The 24,501-nt window shown below is 39.8% G+C and overlaps 1 protein-coding gene across 2 annotated transcripts in view; it reads left to right on the top strand.

Moving 5' to 3' along the window:
• LOC134531578 (pyruvate dehydrogenase phosphatase regulatory subunit, mitochondrial-like) overlaps window positions 1–24,501 on the top strand; it is a 520,406-nt gene that overhangs the window by 474,063 nt on the left and 21,842 nt on the right. For both annotated transcript variants that reach the window (XM_063367291.1, XM_063367292.1), the window contains one exon: window positions 832–1,151. In XM_063367291.1, coding sequence (XP_063223361.1) covers window positions 832–1,151 — 320 coding nt within the window. The remainder of the gene's footprint in view (window positions 1–831; window positions 1,152–24,501) is intronic.

The raw sequence follows: 24,501 nt of genomic DNA, 5'->3' as shown, positions 1-24,501 counted from the left end.
TCGTCGCTACCCCCCTCCCACCCCCTACATCACCACGCATCGTTCTGCCTCGACGCTATTTATTGCTGAGCGGCCTTAGGAATTCTGCGGGCTGCCGCGCGTAGCAGCGTGAATTGACGCCACCCATCTGGACTGTTCGGGCTTTGGGTCGGCCCGGTATGGCGCGATTCGTCACAGCAGCTCTATTCGGTTCGAGAAGAGTGCCCAAGTACTTAAGCAGCGACGCCAGCCTCCACGAGGAGTTATTAGAAGTGCCGTGAGTGCCGCGAGTTCGACGACTGAGTCCCGCGTCGAGTGCTACGTGAGTGCCGAGTTCCGAGCGAGTTCCGAGAGAGTTCCGAGGGTTCCGCGAGTGAAGTGGTTGAGGAGACCCCCTCGAAAGCGGCGCAACGCAGAGCCACGGGATCGCGAGAGTGCGGCTGAGTTTCGCGAGACTGTGTGGGGACATGTGCGCGGTAAGGGGTGAACCACTGTTGAGCCTAGCGAAATGCGGAACATGACAGACATTGAGTGACTTGAGAATAAACATTTTTAAGTTCTAGTGATTTGTAATCGAATTTTATTATTATCATTTATTATTAGTGTAAATATTAGTAACCAATAAAACTCAGTTGGGTTATTCCTTACAAACCCAGTTCTACCCACATCATAAATAGTAACAATCGTACTCTTATTATAATAAAAAATCATGTTATCATGATATACAAAAACCATCACTTTATTTTAAATAAGCGAACTTAAAAAAAATTATAAATGCATGTATAGTAACTCTGCAAGAAGCTAGTTAGAGCTGAAACAGTTCCAAAATGCTTACGGGAGTGGTGTCCGCAGGTGGGCCGGGATTACGGAGCAAGGGACGTAGGCTACCTCACGCAACGCTTCATGCGCATAGAGAGGTTCATTCCCTTCTGGGCGGAGGAGTTGACGAGCCTAACCACGCCCCAAGAAGCAGGCCACGCTCACCGCGTCAAACTGGACAAAGAGTACTTCGTGGGAAAGTTCTCACTGCAGCGGCAAAAGGAGCGCGGCGTAGCCAAGAGGCTTGTGTTCTTCCTGCTGGAGAACGTGGACCCTGATCAGCACCTTTGGCCCTGGGGTGGTGAGCCCATCTACCGCGACGACGAGTGTGTGGGCATCGTGACCTCGGCCGGGTGAGTCACTGCTACTGCTTGGTCGGCTCCACAGCATGTAAGATCAAAGTGCCTAGACGACGAGTGTGTGGGCATCGTGACCTCGGCCGGGTGAGTCACTGCTACTGCTTGGTCGGCTCCACAGCATGTAAGATCAAAGTGCCTAGACGATGAGTGTGTGGGCATCGTCATCTCAGCCGGGTGAGTCACTGCTACTGGGTTGCTGTTATAAATTAGCACACAACTTAGAATCATACAACACAGGATTTTATAAGTTAACATAGTTATAAATTATGTCTTTCTAAGTTATGATATTTCTAAGATTTGTGTTTCTAAGTTACACTTTCTAAGTTATGACAGTTCTAAATTGTGTGTTTCTGAGTAGTGGCAATTCAAAGTTATGAGTTTCAAAGTATATTTCTAACTCATGTGTTTCAGTATTTTGTGTTTCTTAGTTATGTGTTTCTAAAGTATGACAGTTCTAATTAGTATTTATAAATTCTGATAGTTTAAATTTATGATTTTATAAGTTATGACGTTTCTAAGTTATGTGTTTGTGTGTTTCTAAGTAGTAATAGTTCTAAGTTATAACTTTCTATGTTATACTGGTTCTAACTTGTGTGTTTCGAGGTTGAGTTTTTCGGATTTTATATTTCTAAGTTATGTGTTTTTAAGTTACGGCAATTTTAAGTTTTGTGTTTGTAAGTTATGATAGTTCTAAGTTATGATTTTATTAGTTAGTACATTTCTTAGTTATATGCTTCGACGTTTTTTCTAAATTATGTGTTTCTAAGTTAAGACAGTTCTTATAGAGAAATATAGGGTAATATATAGTGAGATAGAGAGAGACAGAAATATAGAGTGACAGGCGAGGTATAAAGAATGAAATAGAGTTATGTAAAGATATATAGATGTATAGAGCAATATAGAGGCATATATGGACAGGTATATATATTGGTATATAGAGAAGAGGGATAGAGATAGTGGGAGATATATATGTAGATATAGAGGAATATAAATAGAGATATATAGATGTTAATAGAGATAAAGATATATATATATATATATATATTTAGATGGATAGAGAGATGCTTTGTATATGTGTACCTACTTCAAACAAATTACAAAACAAAATTGAATGAGGCATTGCAACGCATGCTGAGCATGACTTTTTCCTATAGTTATTTAAAAAGTCTAGAGTACATACAGACCATCCATTTTATGATTTATAGAGGTAAATTACTATAAACTGGCAGAAAGTCTGCCGGTTTATGCTAGCGATAGATATTATTTTGCACATTTTACATTCAAATTAAGAAGACAATTATTGTCTACATCTGATTTTGAAAAAAGTCCCCTTCACCGTGTGTTCAGCCCGGGCAATGCCGGGTACTACAGCTAGTCTATAGTATTTGGACTCAATATTATTTATTATTTAAGAGATTCGTTATACTGTTCTTGAACGGTTTATTTGTGCATTAGCTGCAGTACCCGACGTTGCCCGGGCTAAACACAGGGTGAAGGGGACCTTTTTCGAAATAAGATGTAGTCAGTAATTGCCTTCTTAATTTGAATGTCAAGTGTGCAGAAAAATTTATATCATTGCATATCCCGGCAGATGTTGTTCTGCCAGTGTATAGTTATTTAGCTACCATATTTCTGCTCATTTGGTCGTACTTTACCCATTAACGAACTCGACTGAGCTTTTCCAATAGATTTTTTTCAATCAGTTTGGAAGTCAATTGTAGAAATTACGGTGCATAAATATGATTTATTTAATTTTAGTTCTGGGTTCAGTGGACAATAAAACGAAAAATTATATAAAAATTGTATGCGAAATTTTAAGTACTCACCAGTGATGTGTAAACATATAAGTAGTATATAAAAGGGGCTCCTGCGCCAGGCTTCAGGCTGAGAATTGAAGATTGTCGGTCAGCCATATTGGATTCTGACGTCACGGCGGCCATCTTGGATGGATGTGACCTTGAAAATTGACCTTGACCTAAAATTTGATCCTCAAAACGTGTCAAATTCGCCCAAAATTGGGCAAAATTTGCCCAAAATTCCTCAAAATTCGATAAATTTAAAATTTTTGTGAAAAACAATTCCGCCAAAAATTCTCAAAAAATTCCTCAATTAAAAAAATCAGGATTTAGAAAATTCTCAAAAGTCATTTTGCCTTAGAAACCACGAAAATTCCTAAAAGAGGCTTAAGCATCTTTGTCTACAGCCTCTGATAAGCCTCTGACGTCATCTAGGAATATGACCGCCATCTTGGATAATGTCGTCACTGTTGCAATTTACGTTACGTCCGCCATCTTGAAAATCTTTATTTATTATCCAATTTTAATGGAAAAAAAATTTAAATTTATAAAAAAAATTTAACAATCAAATTTTAATAAAAAAATATTAAAAAAACAAGCATTTACGACACGGAGCTCGGAGTCCTCGGTTAAAACCCGACGAGCGCAAAAAAAATTAAAAACAGCGACAAGCTCCTTCCTCACAGTGGCTGCAGGCAGACTGAGCCCCACCACTTTTTACCATTCATAGATATCAGGTAGTATGATGTCATGTCCGCCATCTTGTCTTTGTTTGCTGGTAGCCATAATTACGTTATCGTTGGCTAGAGTGCGCTGATGACATGTTAGTTTAATTCTTACCCGCTAGAGTGCAGTAATCATTTATTACTGTGACACCCGACATCTTGAAAATCAATAAATTTTAATGCTAGAAATTCGGGAAAAATTCCAAAATTCATTAAATAAATTTGTAATCTATATAATGATTGATTAGATCGACTAAGGTCCTTGATTCGATCCGTGACCGGTACCAATCAACTTTATATTAAAAAAACTACCACAAAAGTGTCAGGTTTGAGAAATAAAACACTGCAAGTTCTATTAAAAACTTTTATTACATAATTTCTATTCTACTACTGAATCACTAGTGAAAGCCTGCAATCTTATAATCATTTAGTTCCACATCGGTGGGAAATGACTAATTCTTATCTCCAATTGGCTTATGCTAGACATAGACCAACCAGAACCTTTACTGACATAGTCCTCCTCTTCTTGACAGAGTTTCTGGATACCGTGTTTAACAGTTTTCTTCACATCGTCAGAACTGTAAATTACTGCAGCCGATGTCTTGAATGCACATTTCTTCTCTGTCATCGAATGGATATGGCTTTCCATATATACAGTCCAACCACAAGTTATATTTCAAAGGTCCGTTTGTTGCTACGTCATCAGTAAGCTGATTGATTATGTTCTGTCTGATATCGTCAAGAAAATTACAAATGTATTTCGTCTCACTAAGCGTATTAACATAATAGTAGTCATTCAATGTTCCACGAAATGCAGACTGTGCCAAGTAGAAGCCATTATCATTCACCTGTAGAGCACCGAACACAGTCTTAGGTTTAGTTCCATTTCCAGATGCCATAGCAATCGGTTGCTGCACATCGATTTTTTTGCTTGTACGCTCAAGAGTCACCAATCTAAAGCGAGGAGTCGAAATGTCTGCAGGTATTCAGCAGTAGGCGCACAGACTTTACCGTTGCATTTGTTCGCATGTCCTCGCAAATTATCTATTCGAGTAAACCATTCATGACACTCATCGCAGCGAAACTTCATGCGAGATGGATAGTAGTATGTAAATGACGGTCCGAGATCAGGCTTCAGGCTGTGGTGCCGGTGCCGGTGTCCGCCATCTTGGATTCTGACGTCACGGCGGCCATCTTGGATGGTTGTGACCTTGACCTTTGACCTTGACCTTGAATTTGATCCTCAAAAATCGCCAAAATCCGCCAAAATTGGGCAAAATTTGTCCAAAATTCCTCAAAAATCGCCAAAATTTCCATTTCTGTGGAAAAAAGTTCCGCCAAAAAATCTCAAAAAATTCCACAAATTAAAAATTTCTCATTTCGAGGGAAAAATTTCCCGTTTCGAGGGAATAAAATTCCCGTTTTTAGTCCTTAAAAATCCCAGCGGCTGAAAATTCCTAAAACTGGCTTAAGCATCCTTAACTCAAGCCTCAGTTAAGCCATTTCTAGGAATAAGGATACCATGGCCGCCATCTTGAATTATGACGTCATCGTTGCAATTTCCGTTACGGCCGCCATCTTTAAATTTATTATCCGATTTTAATGAAAAAAAATTTAAAATTCATAAAACAAATTAAATAATAAAATTTTTAATAAAATATTTAAAAAACAAACATTTACGACACGGAGCTCGGAGTCCTCGGTTCGAACCCGACGAGTGCAAAAAAAATAAAAATGGCGACCGATCCTTCCCCCGAGGTGGCTGCAGGCATACTGACTCCCACCACTTTTTATCATCATCTAGTATGACGTCATGGCCGCCATCTTGTCTTCGATGCTGGAAGCCATCATCATTGTATCGTCGGCTAGAGTGCGCCGATGACATGTTAGTTTAATTCGTATCCGCAAGAGTGCAGTAATCATTTATTACTGTGACATCCGCCATCTTGTCATTTGGCCGCCATCTTGAAAATCCGTAATTATTTAGCTAGAAATTCGGGAAAAGTTCCAAAATTCATTAAATAAATCACTCATTAATTTACATATTGATTCGATCGATTCCCGTCCTCGGTTCGATACCCGATCGTTGCAATAATGTTTAATCTTATGTAAAAAAAATAATTTAAATAAACCATGTTCAACATTCTTAAAGAGACTTTAAATCCTCTACTACCACCATCCTATCAGACATCAAGACCACCATATTGGAAATGTGTAATTTTAATGCTAGAGATCCGGGAAAAAGTTCAGAAATCATTAAATAAATTTCCGATCAATATACTGATTAATTAGATCGACTAAGATCCTTGGTACGATCTAGGATGATGCAAAAAAAATTAAATATATCATCAATTTAACATAATAGTAACAGGTTCGAGGAATTAAACACCACAAGTTCTTTTACAAACATAATATTTATTACATAATTTCTATTCTACTACAGGATCACTTACGAAAGCCAACAATCTTATAATCATTTAGTTCCGCAGCGGTGTGAAATGACTAATTCTTAGCTCCAATCGGTTTATACTAGACAGAGTCCAGCCAGAACCTTTACAGACATAGTCCACCTCTTCTTGACAGAGTTTCTGAATACCGTTTTTAACAGTTTGCTTCACATCGTTAGAACTGTAAATTACTGCAGCAGATGTCTTGAATGCACACTTCTTCACTTCGTCATCGAACGGATATGGCTTTCCATATATACAGTCCAACCACAAGTTATATTTCAAAGGTCCGTTTGTTGCTACATCATCAGTAAGCTGATTGATTATCTTCTGTCTGATATCGTCAAGAAAATTACAAATGTCCTTCGACTCACCGAACGTATTTAGATAATAGCAGTCTTTCAACGTTCCACGAAATGCAGACTGCGCCAAGTAGAAGCCATTATCGTTCACTTGTAATGCTACGAACACAGTCTTAGGTTTAGTTCCATGTTCAGACGTCATAACAATCGGTTGCTGGGCATCTGTTTTTTTGGTTGTACGCTTTCGTGTCTCCAATCTAAAGCGAGGAGTCGAAATGTCGGCTGGTAGTTCAGCAGTAGGAGCACAGACTCCACCTTTACATTTTTTCGCATGATGTCGCAAACTGTCAATTCGAGTAAACCATTTAAGGCACTCATCACATCGAAACTTCATGCGAGAAGGATTCTTCGCGCATTTGCTCCGCTCATGTCTTCGTGCATCATGGTAAAATGCGAACGACGTATCACAGTAGCTGCAAGGATACCGTGGTGATGAAGACGATCCTTTCAGACCCGATCCAGATATAGGCGTTGCAACAGTAGTACCATTTCCAGGCATTCTCTTATGCACATCGATGCATCGTTGTTGCGCCGAAACCTTTACTTTCTGCCGCACAGCAGGACCTTTGCATGCCTTCATGTGCGTTTTCATATTATCTTTTCTGGCAAACTGCTTATGACATTTCTCACAAACAAACATTTTACGATATAGGTTCTTGGCACATTCGCTCCTCTCGTGTCGCCGAGCATTGCTGTTGTTTGAGAAAATCTTGTCACAGTAACAGCACCGATGTTCGCTAGTTGTCAAATCAGCATCCATTGAAGTCTCCATCGAGGTCGTATCGTCGATCGTCGTGGTTTCCTGCACATCCAGCTCAGTAGTCATTAAGCTATCTTCTGCTGGTGGTATCACATCTGTTGAAATCTCCTCCAATGTTGACATCGTCGTCGTTGCCAACGGGATCTGCTCCACCATTGTCGTCGCTGTCGTCAAGGTTCCCGTAGACGATGATACAACGTCCATCGAGTTCGGCGTTAAAGTCGGTAAATATGCCATCGAGTTCTCAAGAACAGGTAATTACGCGACTTATTCACCAGATGAAATAATCTAGGTGTTCTTTACACCGTCGACGACAGTAACAAACTGAGCGACCTGCTGTCTAGGACTCGCTTATATACATGCACGGGATGGAATAATACGCAAGTCAATTCAAGAACCACTTACTATAATACCAGAGTCAAAACAACATTAAAAATAGAAGGACCATCAACGAAAAGGCAGCACATTTGGAAGCACCGACAACGAAAAGGCAGCACCGACAACGAAAAGGCAGCACATTTGGAAGCACCGACAACGAAAAGGCAGCACCGACAACGAAAAGGCAGCACATTTGGAAGCACCGACAACGAAAAGGCAGCACCGACAACGAAAAGGCAGCACATTTGGAAGCACCGACAACGAAAAGGCAGCACCGACAACGAAAAGGCAGCACATTTGGAAGCACCGACAACGAAAAGGCAGCACCGACAACGAAAAGGCAGCACATTTGGAAGCACCGACAACGAAAAGGCAGCACCGACAACGAAAAGGCAGCACATTTGGAAGCACCGACAAAGAAAAGGCAGCACCGCCAACGAAAAGGAAGCACATTTGGAAGCACCGACAAAGAAAAGGCAGCACCGCCAACGAAAAGGAAGCACATTTGGAAGCACCGACAACGAAAAGGCAGCACCGCCAAAAGAAAAGACAGCACATTTGGAAGCACCGACAACGAAAAGTAAGCACCATCAACGAAAAGGCCGCACCGCCAACGAAAAGGAAGCACATTTGGAAGCACCGGCAAAGAAAAGGCAGCACCGCCCACGAAAAGGAAGCACATTTGGAAGCACCGACAAAGAAAAGGCAGCACCGCCAACGAAAAGGAAGCACATTTGGAAGCACCGACAACGAAAAGGCAGCACCATCGACGAAAAGGAAGCACATTAATTTGTCATTGACTGCAATATTCATTGGTTGCAATATTCATTGGCTCCAATATTCATTGGCTCCAATATTCAATGGCTCCAATATTCATTGACTCCAATATTCATTGGCTCCATCAGTCATTGACACCTACAGTCTTTTGGTTCCAAAAGTCTTTTGGCCCCAAATATATTAGGCTAGAATTCTTCGAGTCTAAGAAACTATGAGACCACATGGCTACGAGTCTAAAATGATCTAGCTGGTTACGAGTTATACATGGCTTGCGAGGCTACAGAGCTACGAAGTTTCTAGTACACAGGTTTACATGACTGCGAGGATACAGGACTACAAGTCTGCAAGAGTACTTGACTACGAAGGTACTCGTCTACATGACTCCAGTTACCGCATCTGTCTTCGACAGAATTTTCTCTTTTGCTCCAACTGCTCCATCAGCATTATGTTATAAGATTACAAGGCCTCTTGCTTACGTAGCTTCAAGTCTACGAGCCTCCAATGCATCATGACTACGAGACTACGAGCCATGAGGTTACGAGTCTATGCGATTGCGAGTCTTCTAGGTTACGTGATCGCGAGGCTATAGGACTACGAAGCTTCCAGAACGCATGGTTACGAGACTGCGAGGCTACAATTCTACGAGGTCCCAAGACATCCTGGCTACGCGACTACGAGCCATGAAGTTACGAGACTACATGACTACGAATCTTCAAGTTTACGAGACTGCGAGGCTACAGAGCTACGAAGCCTCTAGAAAACGAGTTTACGTGACTGCGTGGATACAGGAATACAAGTTTGCATGAGTTCTTGACTACGAAGCTACTCGTCTACAAGGCTCCAATTGACACATCTGTCTTCGATGGAATTTTCTCTTTTGCTACATCTACGCCATCAGCATTATGTTATAAGATTACAAAGCTACTTGCTTACGTAGCTTCAAGTCTACGAGGCTCCAATACATCATGACTAAGAGACTACGAGCCATGAGGTTACGAGACTATGCGATTGCAAGTCTTCAAGGTTACGTCATCGCGAGGCTATAGGACTACGAAGCTTCCAGAACGCATGGTTACGAGAATGCATGACTAATTGGCCGCATGGCTACGAAACTTTATGTCTCTAACTGACTGCAATAGCAGTATTCAGTGGTGAGAGTTAATTTATTTCATGCAAAGGTACTTGCTGCAAGCAGTTCCGCTTTTCAACATCAGATGACGTCACGTTTTGCTTGCAGGTAAAATAATATTTATTTATTTTATGCGGGATGCGGGTTGTTCACTATCGATCGCATAAGAAGAATGGCATCGATAGTCTTCAAGGAGAAGGAAGTTCGTCCTTCCTGCTAGTGCTTCTCAGATTTCTCACGGTCCGCCATATTGGATTGCGACGTCACGGCTGCCATCTTAGATGGGTGTGACTTTGACCTTTGACCGAAACCGCAGGAATGATCGCAAGCACTCGGATTAATCATCAAAATATTGATAAGAATAATCAGGAGCACACGGAGAAAACCATCATAATATTGGCAAGAATAATCAGGAGCACACAGAGAAAAACGACACACGTTTTCTTTGATATCATAAAATTACAGAAAAAAATATTTAAAAATAAAAATAAATTAATAAAAAATTTAAAATAAAAACAAAAAATACATAAACAGATTCTGCTAGCTTGTAAACTTATCATTGTTGAGCAAAGATAGAGTTCTAGTACAAGCCAGAATTTTATGTATTTTTTGTTTTTATTTTAAATTTTTTATTAATTTATTTTTATTTTTAAATATTTTTTTCTGTAATTTTATGATATCAAAGAAAACGTGTGTCGTTTTTCTTTGTGTGCTCCTGATTATTCTTGCCAATATTATGATGGTTTTCTCCGTGTGCTCCTGATTATTCTTATCAATATTTTGATGATTAATCCGAGTGCTTGCGATCATTCCTGCGGTTTCGGTCAAAGGTCAAAGTCACACCGATTTAAGATGGCAGCCGTGACGTCGCAATCCAATATGGCGGACCGTGAGAAATCTGAGAAGCACTAGCAGGAAGGACGAACTTCCTTCTCCTTGAAGACTATCGATGCCATTCTTCTTATGCGATCGATAGTGAACAACCCGCATCCCGCATAAAATAAATAAATATTATTTTACCTGCAAGCAAAACGTGACGTCATCTGATGTTGAAAAGCGGAACTGCTTGCAGCAAGTACCTTTGCATGAAATAAATTAACTCTCACCACTGAATAGTGCTATTGTAGTCAGTTAGAGACATAAAGTTTCGTAGCCATGCGGCCAATTAGTCATGCATTCTCGTAACCATGCGTTCTGGAAACTTCGTAGTCCTATAGCCTCGCGATGACGTAACCTTGAAGACTTGCAATCGCATAGTCTCGTAACCTCATGGCTCGTAGTCTCTTAGTCATGATGTATTGGAGCCTCGTAGACTTGAAGCTACGTAAGCAAGTAGCTTTGTAATCTTATAACATAATGCTGATGGCGTAGATGTAGCAAAAGAGAAAATTCCATCGAAGACAGATGTGTCAATTGGAGCCTTGTAGACGAGTAGCTTCGTAGTCAAGAACTCATGCAAACTTGTATTCCTGTATCCACGCAGTAACGTAAACTCGTTTTCTAGAGGCTTCGTAGCTCTGTAGCCTCGCAGTCTCGTAAACTTGAAGATTCGTAGTCACGTAGTCTCGTAACCTCATGGCTCGTAGTCGCGTAGCCAGGATGTCTTGGGACCTCGTAGAATTGTAGCCTCGCAGTCTCGTAACCATGCGTTCTGGAAGCTTCGTAGTCCTATAGCCTCGCGATCACGTAACCTAGAAGACTCGCAATCGCATAGACTCGTAACCTCATGGCTCGTAGTCTCGTAGTCATGATGCATTCGAGGCTCGTAGACTTGAAGCTACGTAAGCAAGAGGCCTTGTAATCTTATAACATAATGCTGATGGAGCAGTTGGAGCAAAAGAGAAAATTCTGTCGAAGACAGATGCGGTAACTGGAGTCATGTAGACGAGTACCTTCGTAGTCAAGTACTCTTGCAGACTTGTAGTCCTGTATCCTCGCAGTCATGTAAACCTGTGTACTAGAAACTTCGTAGCTCTGTAGCCTCGCAAGCCATGTATAACTCGTAACCAGCTAGATCATTTTAGACTCGTAGCCATGTGGTCTCATAGTCTTTTGACTCGAAGAATTCTAGCCTAATATATTTGGGGCCAAAAGACTTTTGGAACCAAAAGACTGTAGGTGTCAATGACTGATGGAGCCAATGAATATTGGAGTCAATGAATATTGGAGCCATTGAATATTGGAGCCAATGAATATTGGAGCCAATGAATATTGGAACCAATGAATATTGCAGTCAATGACAAATTAATGTGCTTCCTTTTCGTCGATGGTGCTGCCTTTTCGTTGTCGGTGCTTCGAAATGTGCTTCCTTTTCGTTGGCGGTGCTGCCTTTTCTTTGTCGGTGCTTCCAAATGTGCTTCCTTTTCGTGGGCGGTGCTGCCTTTTCTTTGCCGGTGCTTCCAAATGTGCTTCCTTTTCGTTGGCGGTGCGGCCTTTTCGTTGATGGTGCTTCCTTTTCGTTGTCGGTGCTTCCAAATGTGCTGTCTTTTCTATTGGCGGTGCTGCCTTTTCGTTGTCGGTGCTTCCAAATGTGCTTCCTTTTCGTTGGCGGTGCTGACTTTTCTTTGTCGGTGCTTCCAAATGTGCTTCCTTTTCGTTGGCGGTGCTGCCTTTTCTTTGTCGGTGCTTCCAAATGTGCTGCCTTTTCGTTGTCGGTGCTGCCTTTTCGTTGTCGGTGCTTCCAAATGTGCTGCCTTTTCGTTGTCGGTGCTGCCTTTTCGTTGTCGGTGCTTCCAAATGTGCTGCCTTTTCGTTGTCGCTGCTGCCTTTTCGTTGTCGGTGCTTCCAAATGTGCTGCCTTTTCGTTGTCGGTGCTGCCTTTTCGTTGTCGGTGCTTCCAAATGTGCTGCCTTTTCGTTGTCGGTGCTTCCAAATGTGCTGCCTTTTCGTTGTCGGTGCTTCCAAATGTGCTGCCTTTTCGTTGTCGGTGCTGCCTTTTCGTTGTCGGTGCTTCCAAATGTGCTGCCTTTTCGTTGATGGTCCTTCTATTTTTAATGTTGTTTTGACTCTGGTATTATAGTAAGTGGTTCTTGATTTGACTTGCGTATTATTCCATCCGGTGCATGTATATAAGCGAGTCCTAGACAGCAGGTCGCTCAGTTTGTTACTGTCGTCGACGGTGTAAGGATCACCTAGATTATTTCATCTGGTGAATAAGTCGCGTAATTACCTGTTCTTGAGAACTCGATGGCATATTTACCGACTTTAACGCCGAACTCGATGGACGTTGTATCATCGTCTACGGGAACCTTGACGACAGCGACGACAATGGTGGAGCAGATCCCGTTGGCAACGACGACGATGTCAACATTGGAGGAGATTTCAACAGATGTGATACCACCAGCAGAAGATAGCTTAATGACTACTGAGCTGGATGTGCAGGAAACCACGACGATCGACGATACGACCTCGATGGAGACTTCAATGGATGCTGATTTGACAACTAGCGAACATCGGTGCTGTTACTGTGACAAGATTTTCTCAAACAACAGCAATGCTCGGCGACACGAGAGGAGCGAATGTGCCAAGAACCTATATCGTAAAATGTTTGTTTGTGAGAAATGTCATAAGCAGTTTGCCAGAAAAGATAATATGAAAACGCACATGAAGGCATGCAAAGGTCCTGCTGTGCGGCAGAAAGTAAAGGTTTCGGCGCAACAACGATGCATCGATGTGCATAAGAGAATGCCTGGAAATGGTACTACTGTTGCAACGCCTATATCTGGATCGGGTCTGAAAGGATCGTCTTCATCACCACGGTATCCTTGCAGCTACTGTGATACGTCGTTCGCATTTTACCATGATGCACGAAGACATGAGCGGAGCAAATGCGCGAAGAATCCTTCTCGCATGAAGTTTCGATGTGATGAGTGCCTTAAATGGTTTACTCGAATTGACAGTTTGCGACATCATGCGAAAAAATGTAAAGGTGGAGTCTGTGCTCCTACTGCTGAACTACCAGCCGACATTTCGACTCCTCGCTTTAGATTGGAGACACGAAAGCGTACAACCAAAAAAACAGATGCCCAGCAACCGATTGTTATGACGTCTGAACATGGAACTAAACCTAAGACTGTGTTCGTAGCATTACAAGTGAACGATAATGGCTTCTACTTGGCGCAGTCTGCATTTCGTGGAACGTTGAAAGACTGCTATTATCTAAATACGTTCGGTGAGTCGAAGGACATTTGTAATTTTCTTGACGATATCAGACAGAAGATAATCAATCAGCTTACTGATGATGTAGCAACAAACGGACCTTTGAAATATAACTTGTGGTTGGACTGTATATATGGAAAGCCATATCCGTTCGATGACGAAGTGAAGAAGTGTGCATTCAAGACATATGCTGCAGTAATTTACAGTTCTAACGATGTGAAGCAAACTGTTAAAAACGGTATTCAGAAACTCTGTCAAGAAGAGGTGGACTATGTCTGTAAAGGTTCTGGCTGGACTCTGTCTAGTATAAACCGATTGGAGCTAAGAATTAGTCATTTCACACCGCTGCGGAACTAAATGATTATAAGATTGTTGGCTTTCGTAAGTGATCCTGTAGTAGAATAGAAATTATGTAATAAATATTATGTTTGTAAAAGAACTTGTGGTGTTTAATTCCTCGAACCTGTTACTATTATGTTAAATTGATGATATATTTAATTTTTTTTGCATCATCCTAGATCGTACCAAGGATCTTAGTCGATCTAATTAATCAGTATATTGATCGGAAATTTATTTAATGATTTCTGAACTTTTTCCCGGATCTCTAGCATTAAAATTACACATTTCCAATATGGTGGTCTTGATGTCTGATAGGATGGTGGTAGTAGAGGATTTAAAGTCTCTTTAAGAATGTTGAACATGGTTTATTTAAATTATTTTTTTTACATAAGATTAAACATTATTGCAACGATCGGGTATCGAACCGAGGACGGGAATCGATCGAATCAATATGTAAATTAATGAGTGATTTATTTAATGAATTTTGGAACTTTTCCCGAATTTCTAGCTAAATAATTACGGATTTTCAAGATGGCGGCCAAATGACAAGATGGCGGATGTCACAGTAATAAATGATTACTGCACTCTTGCGGATACGAATTAAACTAACATGTCATCGGCGCACTCTAGCCGACGATACAATGATGATGGCTTCCAGCATCGAAGACAAGATGGCGGCCATGACGTCATACTAGATGATGATAAAAAGTGGTGGGAGTCAGTATGCCTGCAGCCACCTCGGGGGAAGGATCGGTCGCCATTTTTATTTTTTTTGCACTCGTCGGGTTCGAACCGAGGACTCCGAGCTCCGTGTCGTAAATGTTTGTTTTTTAAATATTTTATTAAAAATTTTATTATTTAATTTGTTTTATGAATTTTAAATTTTTTTTCATTAAAATCGGATAATAAATTTAAAGATGGCGGCCGTAACGGAAATTGCAACGATGACGTCATAATTCAAGATGGCGGCCATGGTATCCTTATTCCTAGAAATGGCTTAACTGAGGCTTGAGTTAAGGATGCTTAAGCCAGTTTTAGGAATTTTCAGCCGCTGGGATTTTTAAGGACTAAAAATGGGAATTTTATTCCCTCGAAACGGGAAATTTTTCCCTCGAAATGAGAAATTTTTAATTTGTGGAATTTTTTGAGATTTTTTGGCGGAACTTTTTTCCACAGAAATGGAAATTTTGGCGATTTTTGAGGAATTTTGGACAAATTTTGCCCAATTTTGGCGGATTTTGGCGATTTTTGAGGATCAAATTCAAAGTCAAGGTCAAAAGTCAAGGTCACAACCATCCAAGATGGCCGCCGTGACGTCAGAATCCAAGATGGCGGACACCGGCACCGGCACCACAGCCTGAAGCCTGATCTCGGACCGTCATTTACATACTACTATGGATTCTTCTTACATTTACTCCGTTCATGTCTTCGTGCATCATGGGAAAATGCAAACGTCATATCTCAGTAGCTGCAAGGATACCGTGGTGATGAAGACGAGCCTTTCAGACCTGATCCAGATACTGACGTTGCCAAAGTTATATCATTTCCAGGCATACTCTTATGCACATCAATCATTCGCTGTTGTATAGAAACCTTTACTTTCTGCCGCGCAGCTGGTCCTTTGCATGTCTTCATGTGCGTTTTCATATTATCTTTTCTGGCAAACTGCCTATGACATTTCTCACAAACAAACATTTTACGATATTGGTTCTTGGCACATTCGCTCTTCTCGTGGCATCGAGCATTGCTGTTGTTTGAGAATATCTTGTCGCAGTAACAGCACCAATGTTCGTTAGTTCTTGTCAAATCTACAACCATTGAAGCCTCCATCGAGGGTGAAACAGCCTTCGTCGAGGTTTCCTGTACAGTCAGCACTACCGGTATTAAAGTCTCTTCTGCTGGTGGTATCTCGACTGTTGTATCTCCAGTGTTGACGTCGACGTTGCCAACAGGATCTGCCCCCTATCGTCGTCGCTGAAGTCATGGTTCCCGTAGTTGATGGTACAACCTCTATCGAGTTCGACGTTAAAGACGGTAAAGATGCCATCGAGGTCTCAAGAACAGGTAATTACGCGACATATGCACCAGAAGAAACAAACTAGGTGATCCTTACACCATCGTCGTCAGTAACAAACTGAGAGACCTGCTATCTAGGACTCACTTATATACTTGCAACGGATGGAATAATACGCTAGTCAAAGCAAGAACCATTTACTATAATACAAGAGTCAAAACAACATTTAAAAAAAGGACCATCAAGAAAAGGAAGCACATTTGGAAGTACCATCAAATAAAAGGAAGCACATTTGGAAGAACCGACAACAAAGGGCAGCACATTTGGAAGCACCGACAACAAAAAGGCAGCACATTTGGAAACACCGACAACGAAAAGGCAGCACATTTGGAAACACCATAAAAAAGAAGCACATTTTGGAAGCACCGACAACAAAAAGGCAGCACATTTGGAAGCACCGACAACGAAAAGGCAGCACATTTGGAAGCACCGAGAACGAAAAGGCAGCACATTTGGAAGTACCGACAACGAAAAGGCAGAACATTTTGAAGCACCGACAACGAAAAAACAGCACATTTTGAAGCATCGACAACGAAAAGGCAGTACATTTGGAAGCACCGACAACGAAAAGGCAGCAAATTTGGAAGCACCGACAATGAAAAGGCAGCAAATTTTGGAAGCACCATCGAATGAGGAAGCACATTTGGAAGCTCCATCAACAAAAAAAGGCAAAAAGGAAACACAAGTTGCGAGATCTAAGTCTTAGTTAGAAATCAGAATACAAGAAATAAAAACATTAAATTATTATAATTTAAATTATTTATTTTATTTCTTTACATAATACAAATGCAAGTAAAACAAGCCATTATTGTATGTAGCCAGCATACCTCAGTTCCTTGAGTATGAAGGATATTTCTTTTATGCACGAATAGTTTCCTGCACAAAGCGAACCATGTAGAAGTCTTAGCCGGTCAACTAATATGTTTGGATCTTTCCATGATGTGTAATCATTCTCTTCTACCATCATCTTCCTTGCACGTTTATAATAAATATTATGATCTCTGGTGCCTTCCGTTTTACCACCAACCTCAGGGTATTTTTCATTATTGAGACGATGATCATCACAAGCTTGATCAGATTTATTTAATATATCACGACTTTCCATCTTTTCTGTCTCAGGACACCACCACATTCTTTTATCTTGTCAGCTTTAGGTGCTTCATCATAGTCTATGTCTTTGTCAACAGCCTCAGAGTCACTCTAACAATCACCGTAGAAGGAATCGTCTTCATCCAATTTACTGTAAGAATTCGATGTTGATGATGTTGAAGTGTCTTCATCGTCTGCATGCTTCCTTTTTAGGAGTCCATCATTTTTACAAAGTAGGTAAGATCTATTTGAATTCGGCTGGTATATATTTTCACTTTTCACGTTAAGGATTCTTCCATTGTCTTCATTCTTCCATAAATCATCAACCTCCTTCAATTGAAGTTCTTTGTTGAGATCGGAAGAGCCAGGAAAATTATTGTCGTAATGTAGATCACTCTTCCTTAGTCTAGTAGATTCATCGTTGTTCTGTAGCTTGTACGCAGGCTTGGCGTTACAAGTTCTGCCATGTCTTTTTAAGCTCTCTCTCCGCGTAAACGACTTGCTACATCGAACACAACTTATCATATTGCTTAGTGGATTTTTAACACACTCATTCTTCTCGTGTTGTCTTTTATTCTTTCTCAAGATAAACTCTTTGCTGCAAAACTCTCACCTATGCTCTTTAAATACGGCGTCAGATTATAAGTCGGAATTCATATTAGTTATCGAGACTAATGCCAGATACCAATTCAGTGTTTTAAATTAGATCCATTACTTAAATAGAATTTTTTTTATATTTCATTAGCGAGAATTGATATATCTCATGCAAAGGTACTTGATGCATGCAGTTCTGCTTTTTACCACAGATGTCGCCACATGTTGCTTTCAGGTAAATATTTAGTTCTTTTATGCGGGATGTGGAATGCTCACTTACGATCGCAAAAGAAGGATGCCTTCGGTAGACTCCAAGGAGAAGTAAGTTCGTCCTTCCTGTTAGAGGTCCTTAGATTTCTCAGAGATTATTATTATTTGACTGAGTAATGATTTTTTTTTTAAATTTCCGCCTGATAAAAATGTTACAAGTGTTGATTAAGTAGCAGTAATTCACTAAATACATGTAACCTTGAATAAAATGTCATGCCTCATTAAGTAAAAAAAAATCCTTCATGCAGAGATTAATTTCTTATCTGTAACCAGAAGCACTCGGAGAAAACCATAAGATGTCTAGTCAGGAATAATCAGGAGCACTCGGAGAAAACCATCAAAATATTGTCAAGAATAATCGGGAGCACACGGAGAAAACCACCACAAGTTATCTTTGTTACCATAAAATTAGAGAAAAAAAATTAATAAAAATTTAAAAATAAAAAAATCACATAAAATTCAAAAACTGATTCTGCTAGCTTGTGAACTTCTCATTGTTGAGCAAAGATAGAGTTCTATTCCAAGCCATAATCAGTTTTTGAATTTTTTGTAATTTTTTTATTTTTAATTTTTTATTAATTTTTTTTTCTGTAATTTTATGGTAACAAAGAAAACTTGTGGTGTAATATCCGTGTGCTCCCGATTATTCTTGACAATATTTTGATGGTTTTCTCCGAGTGCTCCTGATTATTCCTGACTAGACATCTTATGGTTTTCTCCGAGTGCTTCTGGTTACAGATAAGAAATTAATCTCTGCATGAAGGATTTTTTTTACTTAATGAGGCATGTCATTTAGTCAAGGTTACATGTAATTAGTGAATTTCTGCTACTTAATCAACCCTTGAAATATTTTTTTGGCGTAATTTAAAAAAAAATATCATTACTCAGTAAAATAAGAATAATCTCTAAAAAAATCTAAGAAGCACTAACAGGAAGAACGATCTTCCTTCTCCTTGGAGTCTAGCGAAGCCATCCTTCTTTTGCGATCGTTAGTGAGCATCCCGCATCCCGCATAAAATAACTAAATATTATTTACCTGCAAGCAACATGTGGTGACATCTGTTGTTGAAAAGCAGAACTACATGCATCAAGTACCTTTGCATGAGATATATTAATTCTCGCTGATGAAATATAAAAAAAATTCTATTTAAGTAATGGATCTAATTTAAAACACTCAATTGGTATCTGGCATTAGTCTCGGTAACTAATATGAATTCCGACTTATAATCTGACGCCGTATTTAAAGAACATAGGTGAGAGTTTTGCAGCAAAGAGTTTATCTTGAGAAAGAATAAAAGACAACACGAGAAGAATGAGTGTGTTAAAAATCCACTACGCAATATGATAAGTTGTGTTCGATGTAGCAAGTCGTTTACGCGGAGAGAGAGCTTAAAAAGACATTGCAGAACTTGTAACGCCAAACCTGCGTACAAGCTAGAGAACAACGATGAATCTACTAGACTAAGGAAGAGTGATCTACATTACGACAATAATTTTCCTGGCTCTTCCGATCTCAACAAGGACTTAAATTGAAGGAGGATGATGATTTATGGAAGAATGAAGACAATTGAAGAATCCTTAACGTAAAAAGTGAGAATATATTCCAGCCGAATTCAAGTAGATCTTTCCTACTTTTTAAAAATGATGGACTCCTAAAAAGGAAGCATGAAGACTATGAAGACACTTCAACATCATCAACATCGAATTCTTACGGTAAATTGGGTGAAGACGATTCCTTCTACGGTGATTGTTACAGTGACTCTGAGGCTGTTGACAAATACATTGACTTTAATGAAGCACCTAAAGCTGACAAGATCGAAGAATGTGGTGGTGTATTGAGACCGAAACGATGGAAACGACGTGATATATTAAATAAATCTGATCAAGCTTCTGATGATCACCATTTCAAAAATGAAAGTTACCCTGAGGTTGGTGGTAAAACGGAAGGCACCAGAGATCATAATATTTATTATAAACGTGCAAGGAATATGGTGGTAAAAGAGAATGATTACACATCATGGAAAGATCTAAACATATTGGTTGACCGGCTAAGACTTCTACATGGGTCGCTTTGTGCAGGAAACTATTCGTGCATCAAAGAAATATCCTTAATACTCAAGGAACTGAGGAAAGCTGGCTACATACAATAATGGCATGATTTATTTGCATTTGTATAATATAAAGAAATAAAATAAAAAATTTAAATTATAAAAAATTAATGTTTTTATTTCTTGTATTCTGATTTCTAACTAAGACTTAGATCTCGACACTTGTGCTTCCTTTTTGCCTTTTTTTTTTTTGATAGAGCTTCCAAATGTGCTTCATAATTGGATGGTGCTTCCAAAATGTGCTGCCTTTATGATGGCGCATCCAAAATGTGCTGCCTTTTCGTTGTCGGTGCTTCCAAAAGTGCTGCCGTTTCGTTGTCGGTGCTTCCAAATGTACTGCCTTTTCGTTGTCGGTGCTTCCAAATGTGCTGCCTTTTCGTTGTCGGTGCTTGCAAATGTGCTGCCTTTTCGTTCTCGGTGCTTCCAAATGTGCTGCCTTTTCGTTGTCGGTGCTTCCAAAAGTGCTGTTTTTTGTTGTCGGTGCTTCCAAAATGTCCTTCATTTTATGGTGCTTCCAAATATGCTGCCCTTTCGTTGTCGGTGTTTCCAAATGTGCTGCCTTTTCGTAGTCGGTGCTTCCAAATGTGCTGCCTTTTCGTTGTCGGTGCTTCCAAATGTGCTTCCTTTTTTTTGATGATGCTTCCAAATGTGCTGCATTTTCGTTGATGGTCCTTTTTTTTAAATGTTGATTTTACTCTTGTATTATTGTAAATGGTTCTTGATTTGACTAGCGTATTATTCCATCCGTTGCAAGTATATAAGCGAGTCCTAGACAGCAGGTCGCTCAGTTTGTTACTGACGACGATGGTGTAAGGATCACCTAGTTTTTTTCTTCTGGTGCATAAGTCGCGTAATTACCTGTTCTTGAGACCTCGATGGCATCTTTACCGTCTTTAACGTCGAACTCGATGGAGGTTGTACCATCAACCACGGGAACCATGACTTCAGCGACGACGATGTTGGGGCAGATCCCGTTGGCAACGTCGACGTCAACACTGGAGATACAACAGTCGAGATACCACCAGCAGAAGAGACTTTAATACCGGTAGTGCTGACTGTACAGGAAATTATGACGAAGGCTGTTTTACCCTCGATGGAGGCTTCAATGGTTGCTTATTTGACAAGAACTAACGATCATCGGTGCTGTTACTGCGACAAGATATTCTCAAACAACAGCAATGCTCGACGCCACGAGAAGAGCGAATGTGCCAAGAACCTGTATCGTAAAATTTTTGTTTGTGAGAAATGTCATAGGCAGTTTGCCAGAAAAGATAATATGAAAACGCACATGAAGACATGCAAGGGACCAGCTGCGCGGCAGAAAGTAAAGGTTTCTATACAACAGTGAATGATTGATGTGCATAAGAGTATGCCTGGAAATGATACAACTGTGGCAACGTCAGTATCTGGATCAGGTCTGAAAGGCTCGTCTTCATCACCACGGTATCCTTGCAGCTACTGCGATATGACGTTTGCGTTATCCCATGATGCACGAAGACATGAACGGAGTAAATGTAAGAAGAATCCATCTCGCATTAAGTTTCGCTGCGATGAGTGTCATGAATGGTTTATTCGAATAGATAATTTGCGACGACATGCGAACAAATGCAACGGTAAAGTCTGTGCGCCTACTGCTGAACTACCTGCAGACATTTCGACTCCTCGCTTTAGATTGGTGACTCTTGAGCGTACAAGCAAAAAATTCGATGTGCAGCAACCGATTGCTATGGCATGTGGAAATGGAACTAAACCTAAGACTATGTTCGGTGCTCTACAGGTGAATGATAATGGCTTCTACTTGGCACAGTCTGCATTTCGTGGAACATTGAATGACTACTATTATCTAAATACACTTAGTGAGTCGAAAGACATTTGTAATTTTCTTGACGATATCAGACAGAACATAATCAATCAGCTTACTGATGACGTAGCAACAAACGGACCTTTGAAATATAACTTGTGGTTGGACTGTTTATATGGAAAGCCATATCCATTCGATGACAGAGAAGAAATGTGCATTCAAGACATCGGCTGCAGTAATTTAAAGTTCTGACGATGTGAAGAAAACTATTAAACACGGTATCCAGAAACTCTGTCAAGAAGAGGAGGACTATGTCAGTAAAGGTTCTGGTTGGTCTCTGTCTAGCATAAGCCGATTGGAGCTAAGTATTAGTCATTTCCCACCGATGTGGAACTAAATGTTTATTAGATTGCCGGCTTTCACAAGTGATCCTGTAGTAAAATAGAAATTATGTAACAAAAGTTTTTAATAGAACTTGCAGTGTTTTATTTCTCGAACCTGACACTTTTGTGGTAGTTTTTTTATATAAAGTTGATTGGTATCGGTCAGGGATCGAACCAAGTACCTTAGTCGATCTAATCAATCATTATATAGATTACAAATTTTTTTAATGATTTTTGGAATTTTTCCCGAATTTCTAACATTAAAAATACAGATTTTCAAGATGGCGCCTCAATTTCTAGTCACAGTAATAAATGATTACTGCACTCTAGCGGGTAAGAATTAAACTAACATGTCATCAGCGCACTCTAGCCAACGATAACGTAATTATGGCTACCAGCAAACAAAGACAAGATGGCGGACATGACATCATACTACCTGATATATATGAATGGTATAAAGTGGTGGGGATCAGTCTGCCTGCAGCCACTGTGAGGAAGGAGCTTGTCGCTGTTTTTAATTTTTTTTGCGCTCGTCGGGTTTTAACCGAGGACTCAGAGCTCCGTGTCGTAAATGCTTGTTTTTTTAATATTTTTTTATTAAAATTTGATTGTTAAATTTTTTTTATAAATTTAAAATTTTTTTTCCATTAAAATTGGATAATAAATAAAGATTTTCAAGATGGCGGACGTAACGTAAATTGCAACAGTGACGACATTATCCAAGTTGGCGGTCATAATCCTAGATGACGTCAGAGGCTTATCAGAGCCTGTAGACAAGGATGCTTAAGCCTCTTTTAGGCATTTTCGTGGTTTCTAAGGCAAAATGACTTTTGAGGGTTTTTGAAATCCTGATTTTTTGGCGGAATTTTTTTCCACAAAAATGTAAATTTTGGCGGATTTTGAGGAATTTTGGACCAATTTTGCCCAATTTTTGGTGATTTTGACACGTTTGGAGGATCAAATTCAAGGTCAAGTTCAAATTTCAAGGTCAGATCCATCCAAGATGGCCGCCGTGACGTCACAATCCAATATGGCTGACCGACAATCTTCAATCCTCAGCCTGAAGCCTGGCGCAGTAGCCCATTTTCTATACTACTCATATTACTTCAGTAACGAGCCAATATATATGTTCTCGTGTTGCATATAAATTTATAATTTGAAATTTGTACACAAAATTGTATGTAGAAATTTTAAATATAATACCAAACGAAATAAATACATAACCGTAAATTGTGTTTTCGACTAAGTGACTTGTCGCGAATCACATGTAGTTCCGCACCCACCGCTAGAATTTGCTGCCAGAACAGTTACGTCGACTATTAAATAATTTATTTTCAGAGAGAAAGGTTGAACTGAACAATCAAACGACTCCGATAAAAGAAAAAAACGTCGTGAAAAATACGCAAACCCGGCTTTAGACTTGATTTTCAACAAGGAATTCTTTTAAAATATTGCCCATGTGGTTAAAATTCGCTAAACAGTTAATACTACAAAGCATGGGCGAAATCTGTATGATTCCCAAGAGTAGCCCGCTGGATAACGTCTATCATTCCCATTTTACAGTTACGATTTTACAAGCGCAAGCGGGCCCATCAGAGAGGGATTTTTGATTCTTGGGGGAGGGGGAGACCCCGTTCCACCCCCTGGGATCTACGCCTATGCTATAAATTTCCGCACACGATAGATGACTGACTGTCAATCATATTATTAATTATGAAATATGGTTATATTATTATCAAGTTTTACTTTTTATTACCTATGCGAATTCATCGACATTCATTTCCTAATAAACGTTGTACTATTACTTAGGTACAGATGCTTACCGAAACTTTGCTTTGAATATTAATTTTAATTCCATATAGAAAATGTACGTGTTTTCAGACTACAACCTTGTAATACCTATCCCTTAATGTAAATGTTTCAATGATCAGTGTAGGACTAATTGTTATGGACAGAAATATTGTGTGCAGTTGTTAAATTTATACTGTAATCATTAGTTATAAATAAAACTGTACTAATTAATTGGGCTATCTCTTACGAAACCAGTTTTCACCCCACATTATAAATTGTAACAGTATGTTATACATATATATGCAGTTTGGAGACTGGTTTATGTTAAAGCCAAATGAGCCTTAAAGTGTTACCGATAACTAA

The sequence above is a fragment of the Bacillus rossius genome, chromosome 5 (assembly GCF_032445375.1).
Source record: "Bacillus rossius redtenbacheri isolate Brsri chromosome 5, Brsri_v3, whole genome shotgun sequence".
Classification (NCBI taxonomy): domain Eukaryota; kingdom Metazoa; phylum Arthropoda; class Insecta; order Phasmatodea; family Bacillidae; genus Bacillus; species Bacillus rossius.
This window is presented reverse-complemented; position numbering and strand designations above follow the sequence as displayed.